Source organism: Cannabis sativa, chromosome X (assembly GCF_029168945.1).
Source record: "Cannabis sativa cultivar Pink pepper isolate KNU-18-1 chromosome X, ASM2916894v1, whole genome shotgun sequence".
NCBI classification, from domain to species: domain Eukaryota; kingdom Viridiplantae; phylum Streptophyta; class Magnoliopsida; order Rosales; family Cannabaceae; genus Cannabis; species Cannabis sativa.
In genome coordinates this window covers 55,009,165-55,021,773 of record NC_083610.1, presented here as the reverse complement: position 1 = coordinate 55,021,773, position 12,609 = coordinate 55,009,165, and the positions used below count along the sequence as shown (strand labels likewise).

The 12,609-nt window shown below is 36.7% G+C and overlaps 1 protein-coding gene and 1 non-coding gene across 2 annotated transcripts; one reads left to right on the top strand and one right to left on the bottom strand.

Annotated features, from left to right (window-relative positions):
• Positions 1-531: 531 nt before the first annotated feature.
• Positions 532-638, bottom strand: LOC115703352 (small nucleolar RNA R71). Its single transcript, XR_004009124.2, has one exon. It is a non-coding gene; the product is annotated as a small nucleolar RNA R71 (small nucleolar RNA).
• Positions 639-696: 58 nt separating this feature from the next.
• On the top strand, positions 697-5,318 carry LOC133032282 (uncharacterized). The gene is made up of 6 exons (XM_061106167.1): positions 697-1,402; positions 1,988-2,088; positions 2,423-2,538; positions 2,989-4,291; positions 4,547-4,736; positions 5,068-5,318. The coding sequence occupies exons 1-6, from the start codon at positions 697-699 to the stop codon at positions 5,316-5,318; spliced, it is 2,667 nt and encodes an 888-aa protein (XP_060962150.1).
• Positions 5,319-12,609: the final 7,291 nt, after the last annotated feature.

The following is a 12,609-nucleotide window of genomic DNA, read 5'->3' as shown; positions in this document are numbered from 1 at the left end:
GTAGGCACCTCCTCCTAATTTTTTCATGTTATTTTAATTTTTGTGATACTTGGTGTATGATTCGCTTGGGAACGAAATTCTAAAAATCGTTTGGTAAAAAGAAAATTATTGTGGGTTGAAATTAAAAGTGAAAATTCTGACATCATGGAACCAAATCAAGTAAATGTGGAAGAAAAAACTCTTATTGATCATTTTTCTCCCATTTCTGCTAATCCACCATCATGCATTATTTTTCCTGAAACAAATGCTACACATTTTGAACTGAAACCTTCCATAATTCAACTTTTGCCATCTTTTTATGGGTTAGGTAAAGAGGATCCATACATGCATGTGAAAGATTTTTTAGAAATTTGCTCTACATTTAGATTTCAAAATTTTTCTGATGAATCTGTTAGGCTTAGACTTTTTCCATTCTCATTAAAAGATAAGTCTAAAGCCTGGTTAAATTCACTCCCAGCCCGATCTATTTCAACTTGGGATGAATTAGTTAATAAATTTTTGTTCAAATTTTTTCCAATGTCTAAAACGGATAATATTAGGAGAGAAATCTCTGAATTTTATCAGAAAGATCACGAAGAATTTTATGAATGTTGGGAAAGATTTAAAGATTTATTGCTAAAATGTCCACACCATGGTTTTGAGAAATGGAGATTGGTAAAATACTTTTATGATGGATTATCTCCTTCAAACCGACAAATGGTACAATCAATGCACACTGGAAAATTTTTGCAATTTAGAGGGGATGAGGCTTGGGAGTCTCTTGAGAATCTTTCTGTAAATTCTCAACAGTGGAATTGCCAAGATCCTAGATCGAAAGCTCCCAACACATCTAAGAGAGGTGGAATTTACGATGTCAAAGATGACGTAGATATTAAAACATCATTAGCAAATCTAACTAGGAGAGTTGAAGCTATGTCATTAAGTCAATCCATGAATACTCCTATACATAGGAATGAAATTTGTTCCTTATGCTATAGTACAAGTCATAGTGCCCAGTCATGTCCATCATTACCTATATACCAAGAGGCATTTTCTGAAGAAGTGAACGCTCTTCAAACTTATGGGAAATCATCTGATAGCCCATTTTCTCAATCCTACAATCCAAATTGGAGAAATCATCCAAATTTTTCATGGAGACAGAACCAGCCTCCAATGAATCAAAGGCACCAGTACAACACGCCCAATCAGAGTCAAGCCCAACCTAATATGCCATATCCTCAACAACAAAGAAAACCATCTTTAGAGGATACACTACAACAGTTTATGCAAACCACCCAACAAGCTTTACACACAAATTCTCAATCCCTGTTAAAGCTTGAAACACAAATGGGTCAGCTTGCTATCGCTGTAGCTGAAAGGGAAAAGGGAAAACTTCCCAGTCAACCCATTCAAAATCCAAAGAGTCTGGAAAAATTATTGAAAAAGCTAAATCAATTTCTAGACCTACTGAAGAAGCTAAATCAATTTCTATCCTGGGGTCTGGAAAAATTATTGAAAAACCTGATTACATACCTCAAACTGATGCTGAAATAAACAAAGACTCATTGAAAGAAAATGAAAAGAGTCAGCCTGAAAGTTCACATTCCAAAGACTCGGTTGAAGAATCGAGTCAAACTTTACCGTTCATTCCAAAATCTCCATTCCCACAAAGATTGCTCCCGATCAAAAGAGGTAGTCAGTATGGTGACATCTTAGAGGTATTCAAACAAGTAAGTATAAATATCCCTTTCTTAGATGCCATTAAGCAAGTACCGCCTACTCTAAATTCTTGAAAGATTTGTGTACCGCAAAAAGAAACACAAATGTTCCGAAAAAAGGCATTTTTAACGGAACAAGTCGGCTCCATAATTCAATATAAAAGTCTTGTTAAACACAAAGATCCGGGTGTCCCACCATTCCTTGTATTATTGGTGATCATGTGATTAACAAAGCTTTACTTGATTTAGGAGCTAGTGTGAATTTATTGCCTTATTCTCGTTTTTATAAGCAACTTGGTCTAGTGGAACCGAAACCAACATCTATGACACTTCGATTAGCCGATCGTTCGTGAAAATTCCTAGAGGTGTCATAGAAGATGTTTTGATTAAGGTAGATAAATTTTATTTTCCGTTGATTTCATTGTTCTTGATACTCATTTTGTTGAAGACATAAGTGCTCAAATTCCGATCATTTTGGGTAGACCATTTTTAGCCACATCAAATGCAATCATCAACTCGTCGTAATGGTGTTCTTAAATTATCATTTGGAAATATGACCGTTGAGTTGAATGTTTTTAATGTTGCTAATAACCGTTGATTGCGATGATGTATATGAGGTAAATTTTATTGATTCTCGTCACACAAGATTTCATGCTAAACAAAGATAATTCTTTTGAAAATTGTGTAAGTCATTTTGGTATGAATTTTGAAAGTTCTTTTGATAGTGTAAATTCTTTGTTAGAGTCTACACCATTGATAAACAGGAAGAGTGGAACACCAAAGTTGAGTCAATTGAACCCTTTCGCCAATTAGAATCACAAATACTCCCCGAACCACCAAAGTTAGATCTAAAGGTTTTACTCCGAAGATCTAAAATATGCATTCCTAGGAGAGTCGAAACCTTCCCCGTTATCATCGCATCTCGCGTTAGACAAGAAACAAGAAGAGAAATCTACAAGTTCTTAAGAGTCATAAAAGAAGCCATAGGGTGGACCATGGCCGACATCAAAGGAATTAGTCCTTCTGTGCATGCATCGAATCCATTTAGAAGAAAATGCAAAGCCATCCCGTGAGTGTCAAAGAAGGTTAAATCCAAATATGAAAGAAGTAGTGAGAGATGAAATACTTAAAACATTAGATGTGGGTATTATATACCCAATTTCTGATAGTTCATGGGTCAGTCCGATCCATGTTGTTCCTAAGAAGTCTGGAATTACTGTAGTCAAAAATGCAAACGATGAATTAATCCCCACTAAAATCCAATTGGATGGAGAGTGTGCATTGACTACAGAAAACTGAATAGCCTCACCAGAAAAGACCATTTCCCATTACCCTTCATTGATCAAATGCTTGAAAGATTAGCTGGTCACGAGTACTACTGTTTTCTCGATGGTTACTCGGGATACAACCAAATCCCGATAGCACCCGAGGATCAAGAAAAGACCACCTTCACATGTCCTTATGGAACATTTGCTTATCGACGCATGTCTTTTGGCTTATGCAATGCACCTGCGACATTTCAAAGGTGTATGATTGCAATTTTTTCTGATATGGTTGAACATTTTTTGGAAATCTTTATGGATGATTTTTCTATTTATGGATCTTCTTTTGATGAATGTTTACACCACCTGTCTCTTGTCTTGATTCGTTGTAAAGAAAAGAATTTAGTGCTAAATTCGGAAAAATGTCATTTTATAGTAAAACGTGGAATTGTCTTAGGACATGTGATTTCATCTGAGGGAATAGAAGTTGACAAAGCTAAAGTTGATCTTATTTCAAAACTTCCACCACCTAAAACTGTGAAAGAAATTAGATCATTCTTAGGTCACGCCGGTTTCTACCGGAGATTCATAAAAGACTTTAGCAAAATTTCACGGCCTCTGTGCCATTTACTTGGAAAAGATAATGCATTTGTTTTTGATCATGATTGTCATATTGCTTTTGAGAAATTGAAAACTATGCTAACTACTGCACCCATTATTCAACCTCCTGATTGGAACCTTCCTTTTGAAATAATGTGTGATGCTTCTGATTATGCTATAGGAGCTGTCTTAGGGCAAAGAATTGATAAAATACCACATGTTATTTCCTACTCTAGCAAAACTCTAAATGATGCTCAATTAAATTATTCCACAACTGAGAAAGAATTGCTTATTGTCGTAGTCTTTGCCTTAGAAAAGTTTAGGTCTTATCTGTTAGGATCTAAAATAATTGTTTATTCTGATCATGCTGCTTTAAGATATCTTTTGTCAAAGAAAGATGCAAAATCACGTTTAATCCGTTGGATACTTCTTTTACAAGAGTTTGATCTAGAAATTCGTGATAAAAAGGGGTCTGAAAATGTTGTTGCTGATCACTTATCTAGGCTAGTTATTGAAACTAGTAAAGAGCCTACCCCTATCACCGAAACTTTTCCTGATGAACAATTGATGCATGTTTCTTCTCTGCCTTGGTATGTTGACATTGTGAATTATCTTGTTACTGGTGAAATACCATCTCACTGGTCTAAACAAGATAAAAATAAATTTTATTCTGAGGTGAAAAATTTTATCTGGGATGATCCATACTTGTTTAAATATTGCCCTGATCAGATAGTACGTAGATGTATCCCGAATTGTGATCAAGCTAAAATCATATCTTTTTGTCATGATCATGCCTGTGGAGGCCATTTCAGTAGTAAAAAGACTGCTGCAAAAATTTTACAATGTGGTTTTTATTGGCCCACAATTTTTCGTGATACATATGCATACTGTAAAGCCTGTGAACGTTGTCAAAAGTTAGGAAGTCTGTCTAGAAGAAACATGATGCCTTTAAACCCTATTCTTATTATTGATATATTTGATGTTTAGGGTATTGATTTTATGAAACCTTTTCCTAACTCGTTTGGAAATTTGTATATTCTTGTTGGAGTTGATTATGTTTCAAAATGGGTCGAAGCTGTTGCATGTCACACAAACGACCACAAAGTGGTGGTTCGTTTCTTGAAAGAAAATATTTTTTCCCGTTTTGGCACACCACGTGCTATCATTAGTGATGGAGGTACACATTTTTGTAATAAGCCATTTCCACATCTCATGAAAAATTATGGCATTACACACAAAGTCACTACACCATATCATCCTCAAACTAGTGGTCAAGTTGAAATCTCCAATAGGGAAATAAAGCACATCCTAGAAAAAACAGTCAACCCAACTAGGAAAGATTGGTCCCTGAGACTAATCCGATGCTTTATGGGCATATCGTACTCGCATACAAAACTCCCATTGGAATGTCACCTTACCGCCTAGTGTATGGAAAAGCCTCGTCATTTACTCCGTAGAGTTAGAGCATAGAGCCTTTTGGGCAATTAAACAACTGAATTTTGCTCTAGACAAAGCGGGAGAGAAAAGAAAGCTCCAATTAAATGAATTGGAAGAACTGAGAAACGATGCTTACGATTGTGCAAAAAGTTACAAAGAACGTACAAAGTTGTATCATGATAAGAACATCTTGCGAAAAGATTTCTCCACTGGTCAGAAAGTTCTTTTATACAACTCTCGCCTTCATCTGTTTCCCGGTAAGTTACGTTCTAAATGGACTGGTCCATTTACTGTTCGTACTGTTTTTCCTCACGAGTCATGAAATTGAAAATTCTAAAACTGGTAACATATTCAAAGTCAATGGACAACGGTTGAAACCATTTTTAGAATTAACACCACCTGAAGTGGAGGAAACACTCCTTCACGATCCAATTTACCAAGGTTAGTGAATTCTTTCACTACTGGTCCTATCTTTAATTGCTTTCTTTATTTTCAGTATTTTAGTTTATTTTCTGTCATTTGTTTTTTTTAGAAAATTAACATCTATCACTGTGCATATTCTCCGTTTTTTCCGGTTCTCAACTCATGTTCTTATCATATACATATTTAGACATTGAGGACACTGTCTCATTTTAGTTGGGGAGTCCGGTATATTCTTGCGTTAAGTTCGATAAATTTCTTACCTTTTTGAAAATTTTGAGTCAAATTTCCGTCGCTAATTATGTGAATAAATAAATATTGTGTTAGACTAGTTTATACTATATTTAGTTACTTAGATAGTAATTCCAGTAAAAATTGCACAAACCAAACATATGATTTGATTGTTTTTAACACATTTAATTGAGAAAAATCTTAAGTTAAAAGCTTTCATTTTTTTTTGTGAGAAGTGAGAATTGAGAAAACGATTTTTTGAACATATATTGATCTTCTGAATTGGTAAAATCAAAATTTTTTGAAACTTGAAAATATGACAATTACTAGAGGGATATTTTTTTAGAATTGAGCCTAATTGTAAATTTATTATCTTTATATTTTCTTATCACATGTTGCCTCTTGTTAAAAAAGAAAAAAAAAAGAATATAAATATATATATTGTGGATATTGCCCTTAAAAAAAAATACATATATATCATATAAAGAGCAATATCTTACATACTATATACCAAAAAAAAAAAAAACAAGAGCAACATTTCTCTGTCAACGTAGCTTGGTCAAAATTCAAAAGATACCAAAGAAAATTTTGCTACGGTAAATAGTTATTGTGGATATTGCCCTTAAAAAAAAAATACATATATATATCATATAAAGAGCAATATCTTAGTTTTAATCATTTAGCAAAGTAAAAAATATATATATATATATCGGTAAAAATATATATGCATATAATATATATATATATAGAAAAAAAAATAATACATCATCATCAATCAAAAGAGACTTTGCTACAGTTTATTTTTCGTAAATTTTAGTCACCAAATACAAAAAAAAAAAAAAAAAAAAAAAAAAAAATCGTTGTTTATTACTTTATTTTGGCTCTAGGTATTGTAATGAAATCCCGAAAGTAACTTGTCATTTGAATTTTAAAGTATTTTTGGTTAGCCTATCTATGGGTCAATAATTGTTTACATTGTTCGTCCTAAAAATCTTTATCCATTTGAGCGTCAATTAATTTATCTTTCCAACTCCTAGAGTGACAACCCTTCCTCCTTTCAAATATTTCAATACCTGTGAGGATTTGGAGTTGAGACTTTTTACTTTAAAGATTTTTCAATATTATCTCTGTTATAGATTAAAGCAAAAAAATATGATTTGAAACACACACACACAAAATCTGGAATTATATCTACTGTAAAATTTAATATAGTATTTTCTAGTGTTTACACCAATATTTTATTTTGTTTCGATTAGGCAGAGTTTGTTTTAATTTGTTCATCTTGGTAATATTTTGTTATCTGCTTGAATTGCTAGGGACTAGCAATAAGCTAGTTGGGGGTTGTGTTAAATGCCAAAATATTACATATTTCATAGTATAAAAATACAAAGTTAATTAAATTTTAAATAATATTTTCATGAAATTAAAGTTATATATTTTTATATTGAAAATATTTTATTTAAGATTAGTTTTATCTTTGTTTATAAATAATAATTAATATTTATGGCATAATTGAGAAAAAGAAATAAAAAGATAAAAAAAAAAATGTATTATTTTTCTTAAAAGAATTACAAATTAATTAGATTTTAAAATAAATATTTTCATGTCATATATTTTGTGTTGAGAATATTTTGTTTGTGTTTGATTGAGAAAATAGCATTTCTAAAAAGAAAGAAAGAAATAAATAAAAAAAAAAGGATGATAAAAATGTGGCCCAAACATCAGAAAAGTGGTATTTTTGAAGACCAAATTGAGCCCAAAGAGCATCAGGCCCAACCGGCCCATTTTTCTCTCCCAGCCAACAGCCACGACACGTGGCGTCTTCCGGTTCGTTTGCAGAAGGCGCGTCAGCGCCTTGTCTCCTCCGAAGCCCACGCGCGCGTGAAGCGCACGGACCCTTCTGGTCCGTGTGTTTCGTCCACTCGCCCAGCCGAGAGTGGGCCTCGTCCCACCTTGTTCACCAAGCTTCAAAAAGGAAGCTTTCTCCTCCTTTCTGCATGCGCCAAGTGTCACTTCATGACACAAATTGTTATTTTTCAGCCAACACAAGCTCGACACGTGGCACCGACTCATCAAAGGCAGCCAATCCGACAGTGCCATGTGTCACTCCGGTTTTAATTATTGGTATTTACATTTTTACCTGCATGCAATTTGTAATAAGTTTAATTGCACATTAGTCCTTTTACCCTTCTATAAATAGAAGCTTAGGATTTTAGAATTCAGAGCGCTCAGTGTTAGTTTACCGCTTTCTTAGTTAATTTTCTTATGGGTTTCTAAGTTCCCTTATTATTAAGGAGGACGATGAAACCTAGTGTATTTAATTAAGTATTTATTTTTATTTTGATTCTCAGTACAATATATGCTTATGATTTTCGCTTCTTAAAATAATTTCTTTCATCTTTAATATCAAGTATTTTTGATAGTTAGAAATTATTTATGCTTGGTTCCATATTTTATTAAAAATAATATTCTTTGATTTTTTGTATTTACATTAAATTGTTTCACATTTAATGCTTAGAAGTTATAATTTTAAAGCGAAGGAAAATCTATTTTTTATTAGAAAATAATTGGTTTGATTACTGATTAAATTATGAGAATCAATATAAACATAAATATTTTTATATACACTTAAGTGGATTCTGAGCCCTTAATAATATCTCAAAATATTTCTGAAAATATCTGTTACTGTCATTTTTATCATTTAAACACTTTATTTTATTTTGTTACCAAAAACCTCACCATTTTAGGAACTAGGTTAGAGTTTTATTAGCTTAGATTAAATAAGTATTTTCTTCGATTTCACGCAATTCCCATGGGTTCGACCTCGTTCTTCACAATCTCCATACTACAATAAAGATTCGTGCGCTTGCGAGTTGATAAATGTAAAACGTACCATTTTGGTATACAACACAAGACAGGTCTGGTTGTAACTCTAATGCTTCATAACTCAGGATATGCATATTGAAACATGAAATACACTGTGCACAACTGACAATGTTAGAGGTAAGGCTAACCGGTAAGCAACATGTCCAACCTTCTCAAGTATTTCAAAAGGTCCTATGAACCTAGGACTTAGCTTGCCTGTAAAGCCCGCTTAGTTTAATTTGGAAATTAGCAGTTAATTATGATTAATTATGAAAATTATTTATAGTTATTTAAATAATTTATTATACTGTTATTTATTGAATTCAGAGATGCATTTTTATGTCATGTAGTACTTTGCATAATTTTGCATTCCGGTGCCCGGTATTTTGGAACTCGGTGTTTGGCTCAGTAGAAATCACAACTTAGTATGTTAGTAGTTGGGACGGTTTATTGGACATTGGGAATGTCGGGAATGGCCGGGAATTTAGAATTTCCCAAAAATACCCCTTTAGTGTTAATTATGTGGTTTAGGTGTGGAGGGGCAAAATGGTCTTTTTGCCCCAATGATATTTTTGTCTTTAGTGATTTTATTAATTGAAAATAAATGTTATTTTATTTGTTTTTTTGGCTGAAATGAGTGATATATGCTATGTGGCTTTTATTTCTTTTTTCAAAAATCAACACTTAGAAAAAATTAAAGAAAAATTTCAAAACAAAACTCTCTCAAGCTCTCTCTCTCTTTTCGGCCAAGGCTTGGAATTCTAGGGCTGGATTCTTCTTTTGATTTTCAAGATAGCTTCATCCTAAATTGTGATCTCTTGTTGTGGTATGTGATTTCTAGCTTTTTCTCCTTTGTTTCTTGGAAAAAATGATGAAAATAATATGAGTTATGCATGATGTTGCTGCTGTAATTGTTGTTGTTGTTTCCTTGATTAAAATGTTTAGTTAAGTAGGTTTAATTAGATTGAATTGCATGCTTGAATTCCTTGTTCTAGTTGGATAGATTTTTATGTAAAAGCTTGGGTTTTCAAAGAAAAATGGAGGTTTTGGTGGCTGTTGTGTTTGCATGAGTTAGATTCTAATTTCTGAAGTTGTTATTAGCTTGATTATGAGTTTGAAGCGTAGATTGAATGCATGTTAGGTGATTTTACTCAAGTTTGAGTTTAGAACTCAAAGCTTGAGCTTTAATGGTGATTTTTGCTATTGTGCTTTCTGGGTGGTTTTGAAGCTTTAGAAATGTTCTAGGGGATATATAGAACAGGTCTGGAAGGTTTCATTTGATTTTGAGTCGATTTGTGAAAGATATGAATTTTTGATGTTGCTGCCTGCGAGGAACCGGAATTCCAGTTGTGCATCCGGAATTCCGGATGGGGTTCTGAATTTTCCCAGAACCGGAATTCCGGTTGGGCAACCGGTCTGCCGGTTGGGGAAAATTCTGAAACCCTAGATTTCCTCGATTTTATGTTTTAGGGGGTATTGCCATGCTTTTTATCGATAGGGAAACTTTTAGTTCCTAGTTTAAGTCCCCGGGAAGTGATTTAGCGTGTCACTTATAGTGTTGTGATTTTTATGGTTTAGGAGCCTGTAATCCGCCGCGCAGTTAAAGTTCCAGTCAGTTTGACCGGCACACCTGAATTCGGAATCCAGGTAAGATTAGTATAACAGTATGCATATGTAGATTACATGTTTAGCGTGCATGTAGGAAGCCTGTTAGATTACATTAGTTATGTATGTTGGCTTCGAACCATCCAACCCTGTCACGTCGGTACAGTGCCGGAGTATGACCGGCGAATGAGTATGACCGGCTCGACCGATCAGCCGACACTTGGTTGGTGGTTCCGTACTATTGACGTATCCGTCGGTACAGCCGGAGTATCACTAGCAGCCGGAGTATGACCGGTTCGACCGATCAGGTGGATATAGTAACACGTCGGTATAGGCTGGAGTATGACCAGCAGCCGGAGTATGACCGGTTCGACCGATCAGGCTGTTACGTGTCAATAGTACCGTCCCTATGAACGTTCAGAACTCAGTACTGTGAAGGACACGGCAGTAGTGACTCAGTACCGTGTTGGACACGGCAGTAGTGTGACTCAGTATCGTGTTGGACACGGCGGTTAGGGTTATGATCAGGGGTATGGGCGTCTGATCATGACCGGGTTTTATGTATGAGTATTATTATGCTTTTCTTACTGAGTCTGTCGACTCACAGTTCTATGTTTATGTGTAGGTAAAGGCAAGGCTAAAGCTGATGGACCGTGAGCGAGCTTATGAAGGTTGTACATGTCGGGGCGGTTAGGCCTGGAGAGTACGATCCTCGGGACAGCAAGGCTGATTTTGTAACTAGTCGCTAGGCGACAATTATTTTGTATAAACAGTTAACTCTTTTTGTAAATGATTTTGTAATCGGGATCCCGAGCCTTTTGTAATATTATTTTATTAGTTAATTAAAAAGCAAAAATTTTAATTAATCACGTTTTCCATAAACCTCGTTGATTAGCAACGAGCTGCACAGCATGTTTAAAAATCACGTAATACGCCTATGTTAGTTAGGGTGTTACAATTTGGTATCAGAGCCGCCAGGTTGTCTTTCGAAGATCGTCACGACATGTACAATCATCATCAGCAGTTAGATCGTTTCACGGTTCAGTAAGCCTTTATTGCTTTAGTAGTTTATTTATTTATTTATGAAAAAGAAAAGCCTGTTAGGAAGCATGTTAGTAGCCTGATAGTAGAATAGGCGCATGTTTTGTTTTTAATTTCCAAATTAAGCGGCATTAGTAAGCTCTCCTTGAATACGACCTGATATGCCAACTCTTGGTTTCGCAGGCGGTTCTAATCAGATGGACGCCAGGCGGACTACCAGGAGTCAGGGCAACTCAGTGGGGTCGAATCAAGGTCAAGGAGCTCAGTTTCCCCCGCCAGTTAGGGGCCGAGGTAGAGGTCCCCGAGGCAGGGCTCGTGGCCGGGGTGATGAGAACCCGCCACAGGCTGCCCAGGCTCCCCCAGCCGATCAGGGAGCCCAGAATTGGGAGGTTCGGTTTGCGGAAATGCAAGCCCGGATTGAAGAGCAAGACCTCGAGATTCAGAGGTTGAGACAGCAGGGTGCTCCTACAGTTCCAGTGCCCGTAGTTCCAGTGGCACCTGCCCCTGCTGCCCAGGCCGAGATAGTGGTGGCGGCCCATAGATTGGAACCTCTGTATGAACGGTTCCGGAAGCAAGCACCCCCGGTTTTCTTGGGAGGTCCAGACGTAATGAAAGTCGAACAGTGGCTGACGGTGATTACCAAGATCCTGAATTTCATGGGTGTCACCGGTAATGATAGAGTGGTGTGTGCCACTTTCCAATTCCAGGAGGACGCTCTGGTCTGGTGGGACATGGTGTCTCAGATTCACGACGTCACCACCATGACCTGGGAAAGGTTCCAGGAACTCTTCAACACCAAGTATTACAATGAGGCGGTCAGAAGCGCCAAGAGAAAAGAGTTCGCTCACCTGACCCAGCGTTGGAATATGAGCGTCACCGAGTATACTACTCAGTTTGACCGGTTGGCGAGGTTAGCCTCGGGAATTGTGCCGACCGACTTCAGCAAGAAAGAGAAGTATCTTGATGGTTTAAATGCGAAGATCAAACACGATTTGATGATCACCACGGACGACAACACCACCTATGCTCAGATGGTGGAGAAGGCACTGCGAGCTGAGGGCGCAGTTGGGTGTATGTCGGAGTCAGCTAGTACTCCGGCGAGTGGCGGGGCTCCTACCCCTCCTGCATCAGGCTTTAGCAGGGGGAGTAGTGGTTCGGCCATTGATCAGAGAAAGAGAGCACCCACTGCTTCCGGTCGCTCGAGTCAGAACAAGCGGTTCCGGGGGAACCAGAGCAGAGGGAGTCGTCCTGGTGGTACTGAGACCCGCTTCTCCTATCCCGAGTGCCCTAGCTGCAAAAGGCACGATCGGGGTGAGTGCAAAGGTCAGGGCTGCTTTCACTGTGGCATGCCCGGACACTTCAAGAGGGACTGTCCCCAGCTCCGATCAGAGGCACCGAGAGCTCCGGCGATACCCACTCCAGCCAGGGTGTTCGCCATCACTCAGGCTGAT